Below are 22,610 nucleotides of genomic sequence, written 5' to 3' on the forward strand. Positions count from 1 at the left end.
TTGCCCGCGGGCACCTGTCAAGCCAGAGCGGCGAGAAAGTAAATAAATACTGTATAAGCCCATGCGTGGAAATCCGACGCCGTAAACTCTACTTTTTCCAAGCTTTTTGGCGTTAGCCAAGCCTTGTTACTCAGCCATGGCGCACGCCGACACCATCGAACACGCGGGCGTTGTGCCCGTCAAACGCATCTGGTACCGAACGACCATATTCAATGCCTGCGTCATTGGTGTTGTTGGATTCCTTGCCCCGGGCATGTGGAATGCCATGAACTCGTTGGGAGCTGGAGGAGAGGAGAAGCCGTTCCTAGTGAACGCCGCTAACGCATTGGTATTTGCGCTGATGGGTATATTTTGTTTGTTGGGAGGCCCGATCGCAAACCGTATCGGCATCAAATGGGCCCTGGTTATTGGTGCGATCGGTTATCCCCTGTACTCTGCAGGCTTGTACACCAATGACCGATTTGGCAACGTTTGGTTCGTTTTGGTGGGCTCCGCGGCATGTGGTATCTCCGCAGGCTTGTACTGGGCCACGGAGGGTGCTATCGCGATCGGATACCCGGAGCCTGGGAAGCGTGCTCGGTACCTCAATATTTGGGTTGTTTTCTCGATGATGGGACCCATTGTTGGAAATTCGATCGTTTTGGGATTGAATATGCAGACCGATGGTGAGGGAAGTGTTGGATACACAACTTACATTGTCTTTATTACACTGCAGTGTCTGGCTGTTCCGATCGCTTGTCTTCTATCGCCGCCAGAGAAAGTGCAGCGTTCTGATGGATCTGCCATCATCCTCCGCCCGGGCGCGACTTGGAAAGAAGAATTCCAGTCGCTGTGGCGCACCTGCAAGGAGTGCAGGGTGATTCTGCTTTTGCCCATCTTTTGGGCGATTTACTTCAATGAATACTCAGGCAACTTTGAGACATATTATTTCAGTGTCCGTGCACGTGCCCTGATTGCCTTCTTGGGTGATTGGGTCTGCATCTTTGCGTCACAGGGCCTCTCACTATGGCTGGATTGGAAGAAGTTTGATCGCAAAACCCGCATCACCTATGGATGGTACTGGGTTATGGTGGTCCACGTCACCACCTGGATTTATGCATGGGTTGTGCAGTCAGAATATACTGCCAACCCGCCAACGCTTGACATTTATACCCCCGGTTTTACCAAGGGTGCTTTCACCCTTTTCCTCTGGCAGTTCGCCCAACAGACGGGTATCAACTGGTTGTATTATACGGTCGGTGAAATGACTGACAACTTGTCTGAGCTGACCCGGTTGACGGGTATCCTGCGTGGACAAATGAGCTTCGGCGAGGCTGTTTCATACGGTCTCAATACCCACGATTGGTATGGTGGCCGTGCCCCAATGGCTGTCAACACAATCCTTCTAGGTGAGTTTTGGGAAATAGAGAGATAGAGGTGTATCAAAGTCAGACACTAATTCATGCCATAGGTCTTTGCGTGGTTCCCACATGGATTGTCGTCCACAAATATATCCCCAACGATGAGGCTGAGAGCTCCATCGATTCATCTGACGAGCAGATTGAAAAAGAAGTGATTATCAACGACAAGGAGAAGATATCCACTGATGTCGCTCAAACATAATGACCCTGATTCACATGTGAGCAGTGAATGCTGGATTGTGGCCCCTCGGTATCCCATGGCCCCAGCCGATAATATTGCATGACAGGATGAGATGCTATCAAAAATCAGTATGTGTTAGATTTGTAATTAAATTTCTAGATCAGTTTAATGCTGAATAATGAGTGATATGTACTTTTCGTTTTTCTCCAATCATGCAGATCGCTCGATTTAACCTATTGGATCCGCCATATCAAACCACGGGCTCGAAATGTCTTGGGTCTTGTGCCTGACGGTGGGTCTTGTCGATCAAGCTTGATTCATATTTGCTCCACATGGGTGTATGGAGCCGTGAGCATAATTTCTCACAGCCAAAATGAGGAAGAAAGCTAAAGTTATTACTTTCAGTTCGGGTAAACACTGAAAGAGTTGACGCATGTGAATTTGTGGCAAGAGGAAGGAAATTTAGAAGAGAGAGAGAGAGAGAGAGAGAGAGAGAGAGAACTCGGATACGGGCGGTGGCTTCGGACTCCGATGTCTTGTTATTAACGATTTTATAGTCAGCCTTGATATCTGCAAGAGTAACCGTGGGTGTTTTATACGGAGCATTTTTGAAATTAAGAAGCTTTTCTACTCCACTTAAAAGGTTAACCTTATGGGCCCATATAATACTATCAGTATTGTAAAATCCACTTATACCCTTCTTGCGATCGTTTCCTCCTCTAATTATTTTAAAGAAATAAAAAAAAAAAAACAAGAAGAAATAACACTGAGCTGGCCAATCAAGTCAATTCCCAAGGGTCACTGTTGTTTCCACCAGATCGTGGCTTGTGGCTTGTTACGGAGTAAATCAACGCTTAAGGGGGGTCTTCCAATTGATTGACATACGCAACATTTCAAGGCATGGCGTCTTGGAGTGTTTCAGGGATCTGATTGGAGGGACAATGCAATACGGCATATTAATATTCTCAAGCTTTGTAATGTTCGCGCTAAACGCCCGATTACTACTCGTGAAAAGTGCCACATTAGTCCCCGCAATAATCCAGGAACGAGATTAGACGGTACTGACACGCGTTCAACTTCACATTTATGAACCATCGCTTTTTCTACCAGCCAAATATGTGTCATTCACAGCTCCCTTTTACATCTCCTTGTCACAGAAAATGTTCCTGTGGCGTTGAGCAGGTTTTCGATCGCTAATATGGCATGTTGGATGGGGAGGAGAAACAAGATAAGCACCCCCGCATCTAGTCAAAGGAAGGCTTAGCCTTATCCTTCTCAGAAGCGAAGGAAAACACCATAACGGGCGTCCGTCGGAAATAATGCAGAGAAAAAGATGAAATTGATTCTTCAGGACGCTAAATCAGTTGGCTTAATTCCCTACGCAATCGTGACAATGTCATTGGTGCGCGCTGCTAAGAATCGTCATAACAGAGCAGAAACTTCATCTCCAACGCTACCAATACTATCTGCACGAACCATCGCACTAACCCAAATTGAAACAATGTCCCTGAAGATAGTGCTTTGGGCCCGACGTGGATGTCCTGACGAAGTAAATCTAAATTAACCGCCCATGGAACCCCCGCCCATAAATGTATTCAATTATCTATTTAAGATCCCCCAACGCGCCATCAGGGAAGACTTTCTTTTCTTCGTTCACACTCATCTCCTCAGCTTCCCTCTCCTCATCTTACCAGAATGTATCGCGTAGCTGGACTAGCGGCACTGTCCCTTGCGGCCTTGACCGTGAACGCAGCTCCCGTTGAGCATGTGCACCCCACTGTCGACCATCTGGCTAAACGCACTCTGCAAAGCCGCAATGTTGACCTCAAGGTTTCCACTTGGAAGCCAACTGCTCTTGGTACCTCCAGCACCCTCTCAAAATCTGGAGGCGCTATGAGCCTGAGCAAGGTTAACACAAACCGTGCCAACCCCCGCAGCGCGGCGTACCTGAAAGGATTGACTGGTAAAAGCACAACCAGCTCAGGCAGCGGTGGACTCATCTCCCTATTTGAAGGAGAAGAGTTTGCCACATCCATCACCTTTGGCACCCAGACTTTTGATGTCATTGTCGATACTGGCTCCAGTGATACTTGGGTCGTCAAGGAGGGCTTTGAGTGCATTGACCTTGATACTGGCGACAAGACAACAACCGCCACTTGTGAATTCGGCTCCACTTACACTGTTGATAGCACCTTCTCCAAGATCTCTGGAGAAGAGTTTGAGATTGAGTATGGTGACGGTGAATACCTGTACGGCTACTTGGGCACCGAGACTGTGACTCTTGCCTCCATTACTGTGGACCAGGAGATTGCTGTCGTCACCGAGGCTGCCTGGGAGGGAGATGGCACTACCTCTGGACTGACTGGTCTTGCTTATCCTGCACTGTAAGGACTATCCCATCATTGAACGCCAGAATAGCGTGCTAACTAGATGGTCTCCTCACAGGACGAGTGCTTACAACACCAAGACTGACGATCAGGAAGTCTACAACCCGATTTTCACAACCATGTACAAGGACGGCTTGATTGACTCCTACTTCAGTCTGGCTATTCTGCGTGATGTCTCTGGTGCTGCAGGCTACCTGACTCTTGGTGGCTTGCCCCCGGTTAACTTCACTGAAGATTGGACGACCACCGACATTCTTGTTACTACGATTGAGGGATACTCAGATGCCTACGACTTCTACACCATTAACATTGACTATGTGTCAATCAACGGTGTGGAGGTTTCTGGATCGGGTGGCTCCACTTATCAGTACATCGTAGGTCACCTGTTGTCATCTGAATTATCCGAACCTTTTATCGGACCCATATACTGACTAATTGGGCTAGGTCGACTCCGGAACGACTTTGAACTACTACCCCACCTCTGTGGCTGCTGCCGTAAATGCTGCCTTCAGCCCTGCTGCTGTCTATAGCGATGACGAGGGTGCTTACGTTGTTGACTGCGATGCTACTGCCCCAACTCACACTATCACTATTGGTGGTACCGCTTTCACCATTAACCCGCTTGATATGATCCTTTATGCTGGCACTGATGATGATGGAAATGCTGTCTGTATCACCGGTATTGAGGACGGTGGTGATGATGCGACTGAGGATATTTTCATTCTTGGTGATACTTTCCAGAAGAACGTGATCACTGTCTTCGATGTCGGCGCTGTTGAGCTCAAGTTTGCACCACACGTGGATTATACCTCCAACGACACTTACTAGATGTCCTCGGGGAATAGTTGATGTCAATTTGAAGTTTCGTGGAAGCTCAACACAAGACATGGGCAACATTATGACAGTATCAATGTTTCTTCTGGATATATTTAGCCTTTGGATGTCGGATGTGTGCTCAAGACCTTGCAATGTGTGTCAAGTTATATTTGAAAGACTTTCCTGGCCATAAAATGCCCACCGAGTAACGATTTTTCAATGAAATGATGCACATGAACAATCCCTTTTGAAGTTCGACTTTATGTACGGATAGTTTGGATCAATTAATTTTTCAAAGACTTCATACTACGTACTACGTTGGCCCCAAGTCCCCGAATCATCAGATCAATAAGGGGGCTGGGGTAACCTGTGGAATCTACCGCTTTGGACCCCATCGGACGTAAATTAAAAACCCCCGCTATAATCTGACTGCATGATTAGCCGAGCCTATGGGCATTCTTTCCGTCAAGCCTTCCACTGAGGTGGTCAATCAATGACCCCAAGCTCACAACTGAGTCTTTCCCCTCAGCCGCGCCAGGAACTAGACCCTAGCCGGGGGCCGGAACCTCATGCACCTATAAACATCTTGCACCCCAGATAATCGCCCTAAACCCAAACATCTCTACCACCCACCAATCTACATACTAAAAATTCAAACAAGCATCATCATGGCTCCAACCGTGCTTTTTGTCCCAGGATTTTGGGAGGGCCCAACAGTATTTGAAAAAGTGACCTCCCTCCTCACAGCAAGCGGCATATCCACCGAAGTAGCCAAATTGCAAAGCACCAACACCACATCCCCCGGGAATCCCGGAATGAAAGACGACGTGAAGGGCATCCGCGCCCACATTGAAGCGATTCTAGCCCGAGGAGAAGACGTGCTCCTGGCCCTCCACTCAGCAGGTGGCTTTCTCGGCAGCGAAGCAATGCAAGGACTAGACAAGAAGACCCGCGGAGACCAGCCCGGTGTAGTGAGCATCGTATTCCTGGCAGCAGCCGTTTTCCCCGAGGGCTACCAGCACCAACCGTTACCTTTTGCCGTGGTGGAGGTTCGTGTATCCGGAACTGAATTCTTTACTTAATTGTACTCTGTAAAACTAACGCAGTCGCAATATGGCAGGGCGGCGCATCTTACTGCGCGCAACCGGAGATTTTGCTTCTAGGGGATCTGCCCGAGGAGGAGAAAGCCGGATGGCTTGACGCCATCAAGCCGCAGCCTGCACAGGGGTGGGACGACACGGTTAGCTATGCGGGGTGGAAGGATGTGCCGAGTGTTTATCTTATCTGCGATGAGGATAATGCGCTACCGGTTCCGCTTCAGGAGCAGCTGGCTGCTTTGGCGGGGAGCAAGATCGAACGATGCAGTGCGGGTCATTTGCCGATGCTGAGCCAGCCGGAAGCTGTGGCTGGTGTGGTTCAATCAGCGTTAGCTTGAGTATCTTAAGTGAATGGTGGTTGAGTTTTTGAATTTAGCTTTGAATATCAAAGGAGACCTTCAGAGGTAAAAACGATACCATTTCTAACATAATTAATTAGCTAAGTGACAGTCTAGTAACTTGTAAGTATCACACTGAGTGGGGCTATCTGAAGAAGTTCGTGCCGGGTGTTGTGAATCTCCCTATACTCCGTACTAAACATTGAGCGGGCAAGCGTCAACTATACTATCAGCGATTAAAATAGACAGAGTTAGTAGCTAGACTGAAACTTGTGTCTCCATACTCCGTACGTACGGAGTACTCCGTAGATGTTTCAAATCCTCAAAACAAAAAAGCCGAGCTATCACTGGATAAGCGGAGTGTACTAGTCCCAAATAGGAAGCGAAGAGTTTGAAGCTTTTAGGCAACAAGAATTCCAAGTCTTGATCTATCGACTTTTTAATGGCGATGAGGAGCTGAGGTGGAGAATTTAGATAGCTAAACTTCACGTTAATACCAAATAGGCTCATCACGCCGCGCGTACAAGATTAAGCTTCCCCATTTGTTGATCCACGGAATTTTCTCGACTCCGTGAATCGGTAGATTTTTTTCAAATGAGTTTGTATTAACGACATTCCAATGACTACCTGCAGATTTTCAAAATTTCTGTGAGCCAATCAACATCATAGATGCAAGCTTGCCGTTGGTCTCCAACAGAATCTCCCCAAACATACATACATTTGCTTGGTAGCATGGAAAAGGGGCCGGGGTGTACCAAGGTTGACAGGCTCATCGCTCTGAAGTGGGATTACAATGAGTGCGAACTTCGTCAAAAATCTCACCAAGCAGTTGAGAAATTACCGGCTTTCCACGCCATGGAGCCATAGCCGGAGCCGGAGCCCTGTCTATTCAGATTTGGGTAAGAACGCATATTGGACACAACGCCAACGTGACGCTTGGAAGTTGCCATGTCTCCCATTTACGCCAAGGAGGGACGAATGGGGAAAGATGCGAGCATGTCCATGGATAGCCGGCGCTGTCCTCTTCTTGAATATTATCTTGGCCCTGGTGGCATTTGGAATTGGATACTCCAAAAAGGCCAACAAAGGTCAATTCGAGATGGTCGAGCTTTACCAGGGGAGTTGCAATGTGTCGAACAGAATGGCTACCGTGCTACATCTTATGATTAACGTTCTGAGCACGGTGCTACTGGGCGTGAGCAATTACACGATGCAGTGTTTGGGGGCACCATCTCGTGCCGATGTTGAACTTGCTCATCAGAAGCACAAATGGCTTGATATTGGGACATTTAGCATTCGCAACCTTGGAGTCATGAACTGGAAACGCCGCACTCTCTGGGGGCTTTTACTGCTCAGCTCTGTTCCTATTCATATGCTTTATAACTCGGTTGTGTTCCGATCAATCTCGGACTTGGACTATGGTCTCTTGATCGTTCCTGACGACCTGTCTTCATCCGAATCGCTAGTTGAAGATAAGGTGGCCCGGTCGGCCTTTTATGACGCCATTGGAATCAGCGCAGTCAAGATACACGCTGAAATCTTTGACGGCACATTTTATAATACGACATTGTCGGACTGTGTTGAACAATATGATACGGCTTTCAACAACAAGTACAACACAAATCTCGGCACAGTCATACTGACTGCAGAACGACAGTACCTCCAAAACGTGAGCAGTATGTATGGGCCAGCTGATGATATCAGTGATTATGACGCCTACTCTGCCATTTCTGAAATCAAGCAATTTGCCACGAATGGAACTTGGAATGTTACTGCAGAATTCTGGAGCTATCGCACCTGGGATTTCAAAGCACCAGATGGGCGCAACTTCTCTTCTATTGATGACGTTCTCGACATCTATATCAATGAGAATAAATCTGTGATTGCAGACGACCTGGTTGTTCTCGGGAATTATTTGAGCCAGAACAACCCGTCTGCCACGTCCTTGCAGACTTATCTCAACACCAAGTCACATTGGGAAAACAGTACCTGGGCGGCCGATATTACTTTCCACTTTGCAGGACATCACAGTAATCCGGGATATGATCTCAGCTTCCCAGTGACCGGCTGCAAGTACAAATCAGCGACCGAGCGGTGCCAGATTTTCTTCAGTCCTCCTATTGCTATCACAGTCGTTGGTTGCAACGTTGTGAAAGTAATTTGCATGGTCCTCGCGGCTCGAATGAGCCGCACGGGTATCTTCTTCACTGTCGGGGATTCCGTGGCTTCCTTTCTCGTTAGCCCTGATCCCACGACAAAGAACCGCTGTCTGTTATCGCGTGTTGATGTTATGAAAGGGTCAGAGATATGGAGTAGACCCATAAGAACGTTCAATTTTGCACATTTTTTTTCTTCGAGGCGAAACTCCGATCCCCCGAAAGATATGGATATTCTTTTGCGGGATAACAATCCCGATTCAACGAACCTTGTATCGTCGACGGTACATCCGAGATTAATTTGCCCCAAAAAGAAGCGTTGGTGTCAAGCAGCAACCTGGCGACGCTGGACGGTCACTTCCATTGTGTAAGCCTGTCTCTTCCCCCAGCCGCAATCTTCAGTCCAGCCTGACTCTAATATGCCTCTCTGCTTAGCTTTATTTTCTGCGAAGTGTACTTTACTTTCATATTTATTCTCGGCGCCATCGTGACTGATGCAGCGCAAGAGGGATCAGTATCCACCTTCTTCGCCGATATCTGGAGCCTGGGATTCGGATCAGTCAACACAGACACATTAGAGGATATGAGCGAAGCTGGGAGCTTGGTCTTGAGTAACACCATGTTCTTGATCTTGATATCCAATTCGCCGCAATTCTTCCTGTCCATCATATACTTCCTCACCAACGGCTTGCTCACGTGCATGCTTGGAGCAGCCGAATGGGACCGGAACGCCTTCCAGCGGCGACCACTGCGCGTATCCAAACCCCAAGGCGACCAACGCTCAACATTTTATCTCACCTTGCCTTACCGATATGGGGTCCCAAATCTGATATTCTTTGCTCTGACCCACTGGATGGTCTCTGAAAGCTTTTTCTTCGTGAACGTACAGGGCTACGATGTCCACAACGTGAAGGCCGACTACAGTTCTGTGCAAGGCTGGTGTTTCTCGGCGCTGCCGGCCTTCATTGCTTCTCTACTGTTGTTGCTGGGGTGGATAGTACTCGTCTCACTTGGATTGAAGAGGTTCAAGACGCATGCACCGCTTGTGGCGCATTGCAGTGCGGCTATCAGCGCATCTTGCCATCCCCCTCCAGACGACATTTATGCGGCATATAGACCTCTTATGTGGGGAGAGGTGGATCGACCAGACAACATTCTTGGAGATGGAGAATGGAGCCATGATGGTTCATCTGGGGAACAGACAGAATCGTCAACGATTGGTGAAATAGGGCTGGCAGCTGTGCAAACTAGTTATGGGCACTGCTCACTGACCTCGAAGGAAGTCCAAACACCGCAGTTGGACCGCATGTATTATTAACCCTGGTTTCACACACTTGGAAGCGAAGAATAATATAACATTCCGTAAATATTTCCGAACATTGAAATTGGCCTGCATGATGATTTAGATGCATATGGAGGTTTTCTTCTACATACACATGTGCAATCAAATTCAGGCTTTAACTCTTGAGGGTCAGCTATGTATATTTGCGCAATCCAAGAGCCCAGGCCTTGAGGGGGTTCTTACTAAAAATGAGCAACTGTCTGTCAACTGGAACATCCAGGGCAAAAAATGCAAAAGCAAAAAGAAAATGCGTGCATCATCCGTGAATCGAACACGGGCCTCGTCGATGGCAACGACGAATTCTACCACTAGACCAATGATGCTTAGTCATTATTGAGACGGAGGAATTAAGAAATAAGAGGATGTGGGCTATATCGCAAAGAAAATGAGAAAAGAGAAAAAAAAGCAAAAATAAATGCTTGCATCATCCGTGAATCGAACACGGGCCTCGTCGATGGCAACGACGAATTCTACCACTAGACCAATGATGCTTAGTCATTATTAAGACGCAGGAACTTAGATATAAGAGGCTGCACACTCGTATTGATGTGAAAGACTTGGGCATGGACTAGGATAACCTTTGGCCGACTTGCTTCATGTAGGCGATGAACTACTTACTCTTTTAGAATTCATTGGAATATTTTTGAACTTCAAGCACAAGCCAAAAAAAAGTTTAAAATCCACGGCTAATTTGCCTTTTCGAATTCGAGATGTCAGATGCAAAGGTTTGAAGTGGTGGGTGTCGCAAATATATACCCGGAGCCTGGAGGGTTTCCCATGTACAAAGGAAATGATCCTTCCGAAGTCAGCTACACATGCATGTAGACCCTTAAGTGCAGGCTCAAACCGTGGACATCTGAATGGAACAAGGTTACTCGGGCTGCATCAATACATCCATTACCTCAAGATGGATAAACCTTCAATTGGAACCACCTGCATGTGGGCAAGGTTGGAAATTGTCCACGGGTGTACTTGAGACTGGTAGTGCCCAGGTGTACCTGACGAAAGCCTAGGTATAAATTTCCAAGGGCTCAAATGTTCAAAAGGAGTTTCCAAAAAAGACTAGAATCGTCAAGTACTATATAGGAATGCAATGGATGGACAAGGTTGATCAGGGCGGATAATGGGGTCCAATTGGAAATGATGAAATTGACAAATCGCGAACTCTATGTATCTCTAAAGGGTATATTGAAAACTATCTTGTAACACCAACATCAAAATCAGTGCGAGTGGTGATCCGCAAAGACACCTTGTTCCGCACATGCCTTCTGGCATTCCTGCAATATTCTCGCCTGCTTGGCAATATCGCCAAGTCGACCGATGACCTCCTTATTGCCATCGTAGAAAGTAAAGACGGCATAGGGAATCTTGACATCTTCGCAGAACTCCCGCACAAACTGTTGCGTCTTGCGCAAGTTATGACGAGGAATGCGAGGGTACAAGTGGTGAATCGCCTGGAATTGAAGACCACCGTGGAAGAAGTCCAACCATTCGGGGCAATCCACGTCCATGGTTGTGCGCAGCATCTTCTGAGGGAAAGACTCATGAGGACCAAGATCGGCAGTCGACATAGCATAGTGAGAAAGAGTGATTTGTACATGGAGCGGTGCAGTAACCATGTGAGAAATGAGGACGAAGGCGACCCGACTATACCAATCCGGGATACTAGACCAAACAACGCCATAGCCGAACCAGATCCAGAAGAAAATCTGGCCAGAGAGTTCAAACCAGCGGTGCCACCAGCCGGCACCGTTCTTAGGGCCAAGTCCAAGGTAGATGTGCTCCCAGCTCAAGAAGTAGAGGTTGAAGCGACCGAAAAGAAGGATAGGGTAATACATGTAGTGTTGGTATTTAACAGTGAATTTGGCGACCGCATCAAATGCCATGACCCGATCGTGGTATGTGCTGTATAGACTGTCGAAAAATCGGTGCGACAAGGCGAAGAAGGGCATAAGTTCAATATCGGGGTCGTGCTCGGGCGCATTGGTGACGATGTGGTGAACGTTGTGGCTGCGCTTCCACCAACCAAGACTCAGCCCACCCAAGTGGTTGGCAATAACCATGCCAATAACAGTATCGGTCTGGAAGTCATGTGTGATACCCATATGGCCAGCATCATGAGCAGAGAAGACTAACTGGTGCCAGAAGCAACCCAGGAAGAAACCAGACAAGCAGAACCAGTGCTTCTTCAAGAAGAAGACGAAAAGACCAAAAAAGAGTGAGTATCTGCAGATCTCAACTGCGTAGGCGTAGTAGTTACAGTTGTAAAGTCCGGCGGCACGAATGCGCTCGTTGAGCTGGCGATATTTCTGGACGATGTTCTCCTGATCTTCAGCGTCGAGGGACGGATATTTGGACTCATCCAACTTGATCTCTTCTTGGGTTCGAGCATCTACCACCAGTGTTCGCGCTTCTGTGTCTAGTGGGGGGATAGAGCTGACGGCAGATGCCACGGTCGATACTGACAATCTGCGTCGCAAGCCGGATGTGTCTAACGTAGCTTCGAAAATGGGAGAAGGTGGAGCTGATTCATCGGTGGACAGGGGGGTTGATGGGCGCTCGAATTCTTCCTCGCAGTATGGACGGAAAGTGCCTCCCTGAATGGGAGGGAGAAAGTTCCTCCATCGCCCTTCGATGCGACCAATTTGAAACTTGCTCATTTGTTGGCGGGCTTCTGGTGAATGTAGACTTTGGACGGTCAGCATGAGTATAAGTAATTGATTAGTATTCAAGAGAGATGTAGGACTCACGCATTGACTTCATCTGTGGCATCTTTGCCAATCATATGCTGGATGGCCAAGTCGCCTCCAGGGTGGAATTTGACCCAAGCATCCAATTTGAGTACCTTGTCATCGACAATGATAATGATGTTCTTTGAGGCAATCATGCCTTCAATCTCGCGCCTGGACAAGACATTGTCCCTCGCCCTAGCGAGGGTGGCCATCTTACTCATTTGAGCAGTAGCAAGAGGAAGGAGTAAATAGGATAAAGATGGAGATTCTCCAAAGCTTGCAAGACGTCTTCTACGTACGGTGTTGAGAGTATAGGGTGCGTCTCAAGCTTGATATTTGATAGTGAAAGAAACTTCAAACGAGCATGGAAAACAAATGTCAAGAACCAGAGAAGATATACAGAACACTATAACGTGACTATTTCAAATGGTTGGAATCGTAGGTACTTCCTTAAATGTATTTTCTTTTTTTCCCTTTTTGGAATTGCATGGAAGGCTAGTGATTGGGACAGCATCGCAAGTGTACATCTATTCTGCTACCTAGAATTTAGCGCCATAGGGTAATAGGATAGACCCCCTTCATTTCCATCCGTGGGTTTAAAAAGGGGGGCTGTGTAAACGAAAGGCTCAATTAGATAAACGTGGTAGATACCCGTTGTGGAAATGAGGAAGGATGGATGCGAATACGGGGACCTGGACGACTGTGGACGAGTAATAGGCAACGAGGATGAAATTAGCGACGCTAACGGGTTATACGCGCGGCCGATCTGTGATTGCACGTGACCTGGCCCAGTGTAATCTGTGGCTCAAGGAGGCTTGAGAGGACACCTATTACTACATGACGGTGTAGAACGAGTGGTACTGTGTGGCTACTGAGGGCCACTGGGCCACTCTATTTTAAAGTTTCTTTAGGGGCAAATCCACAATTAAAGTAAATTGACTCCGCAGAAAAGGCTAGTTTTAGCGTTTGCCGCTACCGTGGGTCCTGGCACGTGCGAACGCAATTCCCTTGGCTTTCGCCTGCGCTACTTTGGTTAGCATTAGCACTTGTTTAGTCCCATTTTGACGTGCCGCCCCTGGTGAGGCCCAGAAGGGGCCACTTGACTGGAACAAAGTGGTCTCCACCCTTACCCCCATGCTCGGCTACAATTGTCTCACCAATGGAAATGTGTGAAAACGTACTCGTATTAATTGCCTAACTACTTCACACCCTAAAAACCCAACGTACCCAACGTACCTATTGCTCCATCAGTGCCACCCATTGGCATGTCAGGCGGGCAACCGTCAATGGTATCCATTTTTAGCAACATGTCTCACCATTTTCGTTTATCTAGTACTGTGCGCGTCGAATTGATCAGGGGTTACGGAGTAGAACCCCACTACCCATACCCCTTACTCCTGCGTATTCGGATGATGAGTATTAATAGGGCGCCTTGAGAACAGATTATCCACGCGGCTCCACATTAACTTCAGAGTTTTCTTAATCCTTCGGCCGCTAAAACGAGCCAAGGCTCCAGGAGATAGGGGACAGTGGGGAGAGCGGGGATTCCATTAAGCATACTCTGTATGAACAAGGCTACTTCATACCGAAGTATTTAATATTGAAACGAATCTAAAACAAAACGGACTAGTTTTGATTTGTTAGAGCGAAATTTCAATCCGTAGATCAAAAAAGAGGCAAAAAAAAAAGAAGTGGCAAGAACAAAGAGAGAACAAAAAAGGGGGTTAGATGCGAAATCTCATCCATCTGATCTGTGTGCCTGTGCCTGACAATCTAGAAAACTCTAGAAGGGGGGTCGAGCAAAAAAGGGAGATCAGGACCGAGGGAAAGTTGCTTGGCATTACTACAACCATTTAATGGAACATTGAAATCTTTCAATTTGTTCAATCAGGGTCTTTCCCGTTTCCCCCCTAGGAAACAGACACACTTTAATCATCCCGTCAATGAACTTTGTTTCGGACCGTTGGTCAATGCCCTCCGTGTCTGATAGAGCTTTCCTTTTATGGAAGTTGCCTACGGAGCACATATCCGTACATTTTCTCTCATGTTGATCTTTGGTCTGCCTAGCTTTTTCATATTTTCGTACGCATACCACGTGTGCAAATCCGAACCTGCCTAGTACCCAAGCAAATTATGTATCTGCTTTTGCCTCGCTGGTAGTGTCACTGGTGTTTTCGATAGCTTCAATTTGACCCACGGGCCACATTTCAATCCCCGCTCGTTTGTCCAAATGAAAAACAATTCCAAAACAATCTCCATGGAGTAGATTCTGAGACATTGGTACGGAGCACCACTTCAAATTTTCAAGTAATGGAACTTCTCCGGTGGACAATCATGACAGGTATCCAGAAATCTGGAGGTATCGCCACTTCGCAACGCTGGTTTCGTGTTAATGCGGGGCATCCTGAGCCCCAGGAAACATTTTTGCCTAATGTTGCTCATGCGCCATGGCGTTTTCCAACTGCAGTACAAATAAAGAGTTTACCCGGAAGCAACCCCAAGAGGACATGGTAGAGTTCACGAGATTGCCCCATTAAAAGACGACACACCGAAAACACATACGTACCCATAGCCACAACCACATCTGCCGTTGTCATCACATTCGCGTACACGGTACTCCGTACAAGCCACCGGGGTGGAGACGAAGTTGGTCCCACTGGTTGTCCAAATTACACTTCGAGGGACACGTGACCTTTTTTAAAGGTAAAGCCTTGAAGCCTGGCATTTCAGGCCACAGGTCCAGGAGGTCAGGTGCTTTTTCCCGTGCAACAAATGATTGGCCTTCCGTCCTTAAGAATACCACAGTACATACATGTATGGCCTTGGAGATGGTCGTCATTTGAAGGCTCAGACCCCTTTTCTTTTGTTTTCTCACTGTCTCCCAAAATGTGATCCAATGATCACCGGTGCTGTCGATAAGCTATTCAACGTCAGAGGAATAGTGGCGTTGGTCGTGGTCAAATCAAATCACTCTCTCCAGCCGACCGTCGAAATGACGCATCAGGCAGTAGGCATGCATCACATTGATTTGCCCCTGAAACGAGTCTTTTGAAATCCGTGGCACACCTTATCTTTTCTGGGGGTCTGGGACACTTCGCTCATCGTGCAGGTACATTATGTTCCTGGACAGCTGATTGAGTTGAAAGACACGGGTTGCCTAGTGTGACGCAATGACACAGATTATGACCAGAGAGATTTGCGGATTTACATATGCGGATTCAGATGTTGGAATATCACATTTTCCTTTTTGTCCCACAGCAAAGGCCTGAATATTTCCAAGGTTGTTCACACCGTACTGTTAATGAGGAGGAATTGGGAAAGCCATCCATGGAATGTGTTAGTCTTTTTCGCTGGCAGGCTTAATCTGTTTAGATTTTGCTTTTGACGTCATGCCATACAATAAGGTAAGAGATATGTCGATCTTTAATTTTTTGCATCAACAAACTTGACGTCAGACTCACCCCTCATCAATTGAGCAATTGGGTCTTTGATTTAAAATGGAGGCGATGTTGTCCTCGTTAGGAATGTCAAAAGTCCATCTCAACTTTCAAAGGAAACACTCCACATCCGACCCACAAAGGTGGATCGATTTACATATACATACTTCTTTCAAATTACAATACTCCATACTCAGTCAATATAATCTCCAACACAAGCCAACTATATCCAACCAGCGTATTAGCCATCAGCCATGCCTCTCTTTTCACGCGATTCCACCGCTAGTGCCTCTTCTTCCAGTCCTCGCTCATCCATCCTGACCCACTCCTCTGCTGGTCACAAGGAATCTTCCCGCTCGTCTTTTTCGTCTAGGTCGGAATCTTCGGCGGGGAGCCATCGCCGACGAAGCATTCTGCACCGCACGCCCGAAGATCCATCAATTCAAACCGCACGAGAGCAGGTCCTTCGCGCGGAGACCGCAGAGCAAGAGGCTGATAGAGCTTTGATTCTGTCCAGAAGGGCTGTGAAGGAGGCTCGAGATCACGTTAAACGCCTTGAGCGTGAGGCTTCTGAGGAGTAAGAAACAATGTTGCATACTACTACTCATAGATTGCAGTGTCACTGACATAAGTTCTTCCTGTAGAGCTCGACTTGCTAAAATCAAACACGACCAAGCCAAGTCCATTTCCAAGCGAGCGAAGCCTTTGGGCCGTAAGTCGTTAGGATTTCCACAACTGTTCTATACAAAAGCTTACAGACAAGCCAGGCCACATGTAGAACTATACCCAAATCAGTCAAAGGAGAGATCAACCCCAGGATCGGGATTAATATCTCTCCTTGCCGTACTATCACCAGCCTTAACTCTTATGTACCATTATCATGCGTCACGATCTCCATGTTTGACTAACCAATGCTCTATGTATTCTACTATTCCTTCTCCTCATGTTACCTATTTGACTTTATCATCGATCACAATACACGAGGATTCTTGAGCATTGCCGTATATTTATTGAATAAGATGTTTGATTAATTAGTAGACATATTCGTGCATGATAAGGTTGCAGTCGGAAGGTTACCCCATCCCCGCCTGACGCGGTGATTTTTTTTTCCTGCTCTTAAGGGCTTTATACGACTCGTTACTACCTAACACCCGACGGCACGTGTTAAACCTGCATTTTTCTCCGTAAAGCACCTGCCGTTCTCTTATGCACTCATTGACACTTCGATCAATATACACGATGCTTTCTTTCCGAAACTGGATGAGCAGGTGGCGGTAAAGGAATAACACTTCGGATTTAACAATCTGTGTGACTCTACACAACTTTAACCGTTTTAGTGACTCGTTGGTACAGAGACTCTGTTTGCGCCCCCTACGCGGTAGCATGGTGTATTTTACGTACCCAGGCGAATTAAAAGGACCCAGTTACTCTTTGAACATACTTGCACCAGCTCTCTTTTCATCAAGTCAACCTGGAAAGTAGTCGACCTTTTTCTGTGAATCCAGGATAGGTCGGCTCCAGGGTTTTTATTCAAAATGACCTTGCTTTTTGGATGGATTCCATTACCCACTCCAGTATTGAACTTTCATATGTGACGCTCTCTGCATTCAAAATCGAGCATAGAGTTACACTTTTCGCATCAGCTGCCATATGCGAAAATCACCCTCCGAAGCAGTTGCAGGATCACTGTTAGCTCCGGGGGTCCGACCAATCTATGGGTATATAAATTGTACCCCAGGTCATAATGGCAATATGGGCCTGCCTCCAAATCTCCTAAGTTCAGGGCTACTCACTTAGGTAACATGGCTCTCCGAAGCATCTTAGTCGCTCTCATCTCCGTTCTGGGGACATGGATAGGATCGGCCTCTGGTTTGCCATCATCAAATAATAGCAATGGAGTGCAGGACCAGCCCGGAAATCGTTTAGTCTTTGCACATTTCATGGTATCTCAATGAACCAGACTCGGATGTTGCTGAAACATGCTAACGAAAACATATTAGATTGGAATTGTGAGTGACAGAAGTAGCCCCTCTGCCTTTGACGATGACATGCAAAGAGCAAAGTCGCTTGGAATTGACGCGTTTGCATTGAATATTGGCGTGGATCCTTATACCGATCAACAGCTGGAGCTCGCTTACGAGTCTGCAGCAAACAATGATATGAAAGTTTTCATTTCATTTGATTTCAACTGGTGGAATACTGGCCAGGCTTCTCAGATCGGGCAGAAAATTGCCCAGTATGCGAGCAAACCAGCCCAGTTGATGGTTGATGGCAAGGTTTTCGTGTCTTCATTCTCTGGCGATGGTTTAAATGTAGCTGCTTTGCGAGCAGCTGCTGGGCGACCGATTTTCTTCGCGCCCAACTTCCACCCATCGTATGGGACAGATATTTCTCCCGTCGATGGATTACTCAACTGGATGGCTTGGCCAAATAACGGGAAAAACAAAGCCCCCGATCCAGGGTCCAATGTCTCCGTTGCAGATGGGGATAGTGTGTACATTAACGCTCTAGGAGGAAAGGCTTATGTTGCACGTCAGTTTTCAAGACCCCCCTTCTTGCCTTTTTCTATTCTAACTGACATCTTTGGGAGTTAGCTGTCTCTCCATGGTTCTCTACTCATTTTGGACCAGAGGTGTCTTACAGCAAGAATTGGGTATTTCCCTCAGATCTGCTCTGGTACAATCGATGGGATCAGGTACTCAAACTCGGCCCTCGCTTCATCGAGATTGTGACCTGGAACGATTATGGTGAATCCCATTATATAGGGCCACTGAAATCACCTCATACCGACGATGGAGCCTCGAGATGGGTCAATGATATGTAAGAGAAACCCAAATTCCTCACAGTTTAACAACTAAAACTAATTGACTTCCCAAGGCCCCATGATGGGTGGCTGGAAATCTCGAAACCGTTCATTGCCGCTTTCAAGAATGGTGCATCCTCGCCAAATCAATATATCACTGCTGATCAACTAGTGTACTGGTATCGACCAGCCCCACGCGGCACCAACTGTGATGCAACGGATACCTGCATGGTCCCAGCCAACAACGGTAGCGGGAATTATTTCATCGGCCGACCGGACGGATGGCAGTCCATGCAAGACTCTGTTTTCGTGGTGACCTTACTCCAGTCCCCAGCATCTGTTCAGGTGAACTCCGGGGGTAGCGTTTATCAGTACAACGCACCGGCTGGCGCATATGCGCAGGCTGTCCCGATGAATGTGGGCGTGCAGGCTTTCTCAGTCAGTCGTAACGGACAGAGTGTTTTGTCTGGAACGAGTCTTAAGCCTATCATCAACGGATGTGTCTGTGGTCTGTATAACTTCAATGCTTATGGTACGATTTCCCACAATATTGATATTGATGCACCTTCATAACTCTAACATATCTAATCAAACAAACTTGTTCAATAGTTGGTACTCTCCCACCCGGATTCAGCGATCCTCTACAGCCCGACGGTCTAGCAGCTTTTTCCCAGGGCTTGCATGTAACCACTTGTCGCCCGACACCTTCTTTAGGGACGATTCCTCCAACCGCAACCACCACATCATCGACTTCATTACCGCCAACTAGTACCTCTTCGACATGCACTACTTCAGGCTGCCCTACAACTTCCCCTCCAATTACAGGGACGGTGACTGTGACCGTGAGTGTGACAAATACCGTCACCCAGACTGTAACCACTACTGTCTGTCCTGGTGGCGGTGGCGGCGGCGGAGGTGGAGGGGGAGGAACTGTCTGCACCGCGGGCACAGGTCCTGGAAATTATGTTGGGCTTTGCAACTTCTGTTGCGGATACGGTTATTGTCCACCCGGTCCGTGCACATGTACTCAATATGGAAACCCTGCCCCAATGCCCCCTTCAACGGGGGCAGGCGGAGGGCCTTTACCTGGCGAAGATGACTCCTACCTTGGTCTTTGTAGCTTTGCCTGCAGCCATGGATATTGCCCACCCACTGCATGTCAAAGCCATTGAGACAGATGGGAATCTTTATTTGGATCACTGTTGGATCTTATAAGTGAAGAGACCATGGGCCCTGGGGTTTACTTATCGTGACGGACACGCGTTAATCTGACTTGGCGGGATCCATGAGGTGTTGTTACTCGTGAGATTATTTTACGACTTGAAATTTGGAAACTGAAAAGGGATATGCGTAGGAGCACTATATACAAATAAGGAGATGTACAAAATACCTATCATGCCCCAGTAGCGCTAGCCTCGAATTTGGGGTTATTCGGAAATACAAAGATACAATTACATGTTGTTCTATCAGTCGCCATGAAAGAAAATATTCTCGTGTGAAAGATTACAGGACAGCGGCAACCAATGCAGCAGCGGCACCTCCCAAAGCAACCACAGGGTTACCAGTGACTCGAGAAAGACCGCCCGTGCTAGTACCAGAGCTAGCACTGGTAGATGCAGCAGCCGAAGTGCTTGACGCGGTGCTACCGGTCTTTCCAGTCTTGTCGGAGCTTGAGGTGTTCGCTGAGTCGGATGAACCGGTCGATTCGGTCGCAGTGGACGCGGCACTTGTAGTCGCTGGGCCAGCAGTGATAGTGACAGGGAGAAGGGTGATATCGGTTGGCGCGTAAGTGGTGCTGTCGGTTCCAGGGTCATTGGCTCCGGTGCCGCTCACGACTTCTGTGCAGACAGCAGTGGTGGTGCCACCCACGGAGCAGTCCATGTTATCGTAGCTATTATCAATGTAAGAGACCGATCAACAGTGTCCATTTCATGGGAAATCAGGAGGTGGTATCGTACAAGTCCACGTCAGGCTCGGTCAAGGAATATCTCGTGGTCGTGGGACCCGCGGTCATCCACAGACCGGGACCCATCCCGCAGTCGTCGCTATCGGTTCCGGGAGGGCAATTAATGCTGTAGGTAGTGGTACCGGCGCTCTGTAGACAATGAAAATGATCAGTTTGGGTCTGTCGATCATTGTGGATCAATACGGACCTTTCCCACGATTGAGGCAGCCAGTGGTTGCGGATCGGCGAAGGGGATGAACATCGAGACGACGCTGGTCTGTGCAGCCACGAGGCCCACGGTCGCCAGAAGAATGCTGCAAGTCCTGATTGACATGGTGTTGGTGGGGGAGGGTATTTGAAATTGGATAAGGGGGTGATGAGAACAGGTAGAATTATTTGCGGGGATTGGGTTTTTCTTTTGTTTTTTCTCTTCTTCCGAGGCGTTCCAAGATTTCAGGGTCCAAGGGTCCATTCAGGGTCTAGTGCAGCTATTTAGGGAACTGGGCGGACACCAACCCCTAATAAAGAATAGCGGATGTTGACTCAGCTGAATTGAAGATTTGAATCTCATTGATTGAATTGAACCCTTCACTATTTTCCTATGGCTTCTACTTATCCGCCTCAAAAATCACCTTCTGACATCGCATGTTATTGAAATCATCGAAACTGTGAAACAATTAGTATTTTTTTTTCTTTCGCCTAAGAATTAGTACTTACGCCTGCACGGCCTGAGAGAGAGGTCGAATATCCTCCGTCATGAAACTGCATATTGTTAGTTGATTCGAATGGCCTAGGAAATTTTAGAAATGGAGTACTCACTTGAGTACATCCTGCTTTTTGGCCAACAGCTCCATAGCCTCACCAAATATGCCTACATACTAAGGTCAGTAACCCCAATAATCGCGGGTTCAAGTTACTACATATAGACGTACTCCGAACCGGGCACCGTCCCATTTGGATGCGCAAATTCTTGCCGTAAGCTTCATTGCCAGTCCAAGGGATTTCGCCATTATGAACACCCACACTCGAGAGGACTCCCCATGGGCGCAACAACTCGAATCCCATCCGCAATGCACTACTGTGCCCCACAACCTCAATGACAACATCTGCGCCGCGGCCATCCGTCAAAGCCTTCACGCGCTCCCTCAAGCCCTGCTCATCTTGCTGGTAGTTCCAGGGCTCCGCACCCAAGCTTTCAGCCAACTGGAGACGAGATGGCACGCTGTCAATCGCAATCAAATGTTTTGGTCGATGTTCCAAGGCGCTGATCAAAGCGCAAATACCCACCGGTCCGCATCCAAAGAGAAGAACAGTGCTCTTTTCAATGGTCGCGGTGTTCAGGGAATGGAAAGCGTTTGATGCCGCAAAATATCCAGTTGGGAAGATATCTGCCATCAAAACTAGCTTTTTTTCATCGATCGCAGGCGGCGCATGAACTAAGGTGGCATCCGCCAGGGGAACACGGACGTATTCGGCCTGTCCGCCATCCAATATCGCGGATCCGTAGAGCTGACTCCGAGCACAGCGCGATGAAAACCCGCCATCGCAGTAGAAGCAGTCTCCGCAACTGATGGTGAAAGGTGACACAACTCGGTCTCCATGTTTGAATGTCTTGACTTGGTCTCCAATTTCAAAAACCTCGCCTGTGAATTCATGGCCCATAATAAACCCAGTCCCCGAGGGTTGGTGTCCACGGAAAACGTGCAACTCACTATAGCCATACAAATCAGAATTCCGTTGGCTTTTCTTCTTGGAGTTGAAAGGAGTTTTATTTTTTAAACTTGCCTCCCACATAGTGCCGTGTAGCGTACTTTCACGATCACGTCGGTAGAGTCTTTGATCTGGGGTCGTGGACGCTCCTCCAAAGCGACCTGCAAAGGACCTTTGAAAACCACGGACTGCATGCTGAAAAGGCTTCGAATATGAAGTTCTTAAGATTCAAAGGATTTGCGTTAGGTGATGAAAGGAAAGGGTGC

At 47.6% G+C, this 22,610-nt stretch overlaps 9 protein-coding genes across 9 annotated transcripts; 6 read left to right on the plus strand and 3 right to left on the minus strand.

Annotated features, from left to right (window-relative positions):
- Positions 1 to 136: 136 nt before the first annotated feature.
- On the plus strand, positions 137 to 1,602 carry N7466_004585 (DUF895 domain membrane protein; the record flags this gene model as incomplete). The annotated part of the gene is made up of 2 exons (XM_057163982.1): positions 137 to 1,388; positions 1,451 to 1,602. 2 exons carry the CDS (start codon positions 137 to 139, stop codon positions 1,600 to 1,602), a joined length of 1,404 nt encoding a protein of 467 aa, XP_057022663.1.
- A 1,674-nt stretch (positions 1,603 to 3,276) lies between these two features.
- Positions 3,277 to 4,796, plus strand: N7466_004586 (uncharacterized protein; the record flags this gene model as incomplete). Its single annotated transcript, XM_057163983.1, has 3 exons — positions 3,277 to 3,965; positions 4,027 to 4,342; positions 4,413 to 4,796. The coding sequence occupies 3 exons, from the start codon at positions 3,277 to 3,279 to the stop codon at positions 4,794 to 4,796; spliced, it is 1,389 nt and encodes a 462-aa protein (XP_057022664.1).
- A 656-nt stretch (positions 4,797 to 5,452) lies between these two features.
- N7466_004587 (alpha/beta hydrolase) lies at positions 5,453 to 6,219 on the plus strand (the record flags this gene model as incomplete). The annotated part of the gene is made up of 2 exons (XM_057163984.1): positions 5,453 to 5,833; positions 5,905 to 6,219. The coding sequence occupies 2 exons, from the start codon at positions 5,453 to 5,455 to the stop codon at positions 6,217 to 6,219; spliced, it is 696 nt and encodes a 231-aa protein (XP_057022665.1).
- A 793-nt stretch (positions 6,220 to 7,012) lies between these two features.
- Positions 7,013 to 9,693, plus strand: N7466_004588 (uncharacterized protein; the record flags this gene model as incomplete). The annotated part of the gene is made up of 2 exons (XM_057163985.1): positions 7,013 to 8,742; positions 8,811 to 9,693. The coding sequence occupies 2 exons, from the start codon at positions 7,013 to 7,015 to the stop codon at positions 9,691 to 9,693; spliced, it is 2,613 nt and encodes an 870-aa protein (XP_057022666.1).
- Positions 9,694 to 10,937: 1,244 nt separating this feature from the next.
- On the minus strand, positions 10,938 to 12,670 carry N7466_004589 (uncharacterized protein; the record flags this gene model as incomplete). The annotated part of the gene is made up of 2 exons (XM_057163986.1): positions 10,938 to 12,405; positions 12,468 to 12,670. 2 exons carry the CDS (start codon positions 12,668 to 12,670, stop codon positions 10,938 to 10,940), a joined length of 1,671 nt encoding a protein of 556 aa, XP_057022667.1.
- Positions 12,671 to 16,140: 3,470 nt separating this feature from the next.
- Positions 16,141 to 16,664, plus strand: N7466_004590 (uncharacterized protein; the record flags this gene model as incomplete). Its single annotated transcript, XM_057163987.1, has 3 exons — positions 16,141 to 16,463; positions 16,531 to 16,598; positions 16,654 to 16,664. 3 exons carry the CDS (start codon positions 16,141 to 16,143, stop codon positions 16,662 to 16,664), a joined length of 402 nt encoding a protein of 133 aa, XP_057022668.1.
- A 1,024-nt stretch (positions 16,665 to 17,688) lies between these two features.
- Positions 17,689 to 19,861, plus strand: N7466_004591 (glycoside hydrolase family 71 protein; the record flags this gene model as incomplete). Its single annotated transcript, XM_057163988.1, has 5 exons — positions 17,689 to 17,829; positions 17,887 to 18,418; positions 18,481 to 18,706; positions 18,764 to 19,221; positions 19,299 to 19,861. 5 exons carry the CDS (start codon positions 17,689 to 17,691, stop codon positions 19,859 to 19,861), a joined length of 1,920 nt encoding a protein of 639 aa, XP_057022669.1.
- A 331-nt stretch (positions 19,862 to 20,192) lies between these two features.
- On the minus strand, positions 20,193 to 20,968 carry N7466_004592 (putative GPI anchored protein; the record flags this gene model as incomplete). The annotated part of the gene is made up of 3 exons (XM_057163989.1): positions 20,193 to 20,580; positions 20,648 to 20,784; positions 20,843 to 20,968. The coding sequence occupies 3 exons, from the start codon at positions 20,966 to 20,968 to the stop codon at positions 20,193 to 20,195; spliced, it is 651 nt and encodes a 216-aa protein (XP_057022670.1).
- A 274-nt stretch (positions 20,969 to 21,242) lies between these two features.
- Positions 21,243 to 22,538, minus strand: N7466_004593 (alcohol dehydrogenase family protein; the record flags this gene model as incomplete). Its single annotated transcript, XM_057163990.1, has 5 exons — positions 21,243 to 21,300; positions 21,352 to 21,396; positions 21,454 to 21,505; positions 21,567 to 22,383; positions 22,446 to 22,538. 5 exons carry the CDS (start codon positions 22,536 to 22,538, stop codon positions 21,243 to 21,245), a joined length of 1,065 nt encoding a protein of 354 aa, XP_057022671.1.
- Between the last annotated feature and the right edge of the window lie 72 nt (positions 22,539 to 22,610).

The sequence above is a fragment of the Penicillium verhagenii genome (assembly GCF_028828195.1).
Source record: "Penicillium verhagenii strain IBT 33310 chromosome Unknown utg000005l_segment0_segment0, whole genome shotgun sequence".
Taxonomy (NCBI): domain Eukaryota; kingdom Fungi; phylum Ascomycota; class Eurotiomycetes; order Eurotiales; family Aspergillaceae; genus Penicillium; species Penicillium verhagenii.